At 58.4% G+C, this 1465-nt stretch overlaps 1 protein-coding gene across 1 annotated transcript; it reads right to left on the bottom strand.

Moving 5' to 3' along the window:
- Window positions 1-308: 308 nt before the first annotated feature.
- LOC149842892 (uncharacterized) lies at window positions 309-1004 on the bottom strand. The gene has a single exon (XM_090000754.1). It carries the CDS (start codon window positions 1002-1004, stop codon window positions 309-311), a length of 696 nt encoding a protein of 231 aa, XP_089856880.1.
- Window positions 1005-1465: the final 461 nt, after the last annotated feature.

Genomic DNA, 1465 nt, shown 5'->3' with positions numbered 1-1465 from the left:
TTATGGAAACGAAAGCATCGAAAAAGGATAATATTTATTTACAGTTCTGCAAGACTACAACTCTCTCTCTCTCTCTCTCTCTCTCTCTCTCACACACACACACACACACACACACACACACACGGAACCAACACTTGAAAGCATAGTGGTAGAGTCCTCTTCCATTGCCACCTCCCAACACGATCCCACCCAAAACTCAAAACCTTCTCCCACCACAAAAACCGAAACCGAAACCAAAACCACCCCCACCCGTCTACCACAAAACACCACCACCACCACGAAGAGATCATCCATGTTTCTCTTCCTCCCTACCTCCCCAAACTGAGCGCAGTGTTGACGTCGAGCCTCCATGCAAGCGACCCGCCCGCCACCCTCCACACGTCGGCCGGCACCGTCACCTTCCCACCGCTCCACTCCACCTTCACCCTACACGCCAACACCTTCCCTTCCTCCTCTTCCGCCACCTTCATCCCCATCCCCATCCACAGCACCAACACCCCTTCTCCGCCACCACCACCACCACCACCTCCCACCATCTTCCGATACGCCTCGTTTGTCCACAGCACCGCCCCGCCGGGCCCCGACACGAACCCAGGCATCGCGTCCGACTCCATCGCCCTCTTTGCCTCCCCTTCCGTGCCTGTCCCCAACCCCACCGCTCCGGCACACGTTTCAGTTATGCTCTCCACCGTAACACACGACCCCACGAACCGAACCGGCCGAGCCAGAGCCACCGCCATCGCCGGAGGCGGCTGTCTGACGTACGGTCCCAGCGTCAGGTCCGGCGTCGGAGACGCTGCCGCTTCGCCCTTCCGCCGGCACCTCCTCCGTGCCCTAGAAAACCTCGCCGGGTCGACGGGGAACGCCGGTACGCCACCCGGAAGAGCCCGGTAGACGCCGGAGGAGGCCGGTTTTGGCGCGATCGGCCTGAACCGGGACATAATCCGGTCCACCTTCGGCCCGTACCGGTCGATGCAGCACCCGCCGAGCTCCCTTTGCTCCATCCCTCTTCCAAAACCCTAACCCTAACGCACAAACCACCGCCATTGTCCCCCCCACTTCCTTTTGTACCCGAGCTCGCACGTGCGAGTCCACACGTGTATAATTGCTCTAACTTCTGACACGTGGCAAATCCCATGTGAGAGTGCGTCGTAAGAGAGCTCCTGATTGGACAAGTAAAACACGTGGCTATGATCTGAAGAGTGCAGAAGACAGCTGGCCTCTGATTGGTGTGACATTCTTGGCCAATGGGAGGACGCGTAGTGGCAGTGTCTACGATCGCTTCGGCGGGACAGGTGGCCTCATCGAAGCTATTCGTGGCCGTAGCATTATGAGAAACGTGGACCAATGAAACGCTAACAATCCCGGGTTTCACGCGGGGTCTGCCGTACACGTGGCAAGCGGTCGTGGCTTCGTGCGAAGAGTGATCTTGGCCGGATTCTCTCCGTACGTTTTCCATTTTAGG

The sequence above is a fragment of the Nuphar pumila genome, chromosome 3 (assembly GCF_984573655.1).
Source record: "Nuphar pumila chromosome 3, dmNupPumi1.hap1.1, whole genome shotgun sequence".
Lineage (NCBI taxonomy): Eukaryota > Viridiplantae > Streptophyta > Magnoliopsida > Nymphaeales > Nymphaeaceae > Nuphar > Nuphar pumila.
Note: the sequence above shows the minus strand (reverse complement) of the source record. Positions and strands in the feature narration are given on the sequence as shown.

Coding starts and splice junctions, on each gene's coding strand:
- LOC149842892 (XM_090000754.1), bottom strand. CDS start 1,004: ATGGAGCAAAGGGAGCTCGGCGGGTGCTGCATCGACCGGTACGGGCCG.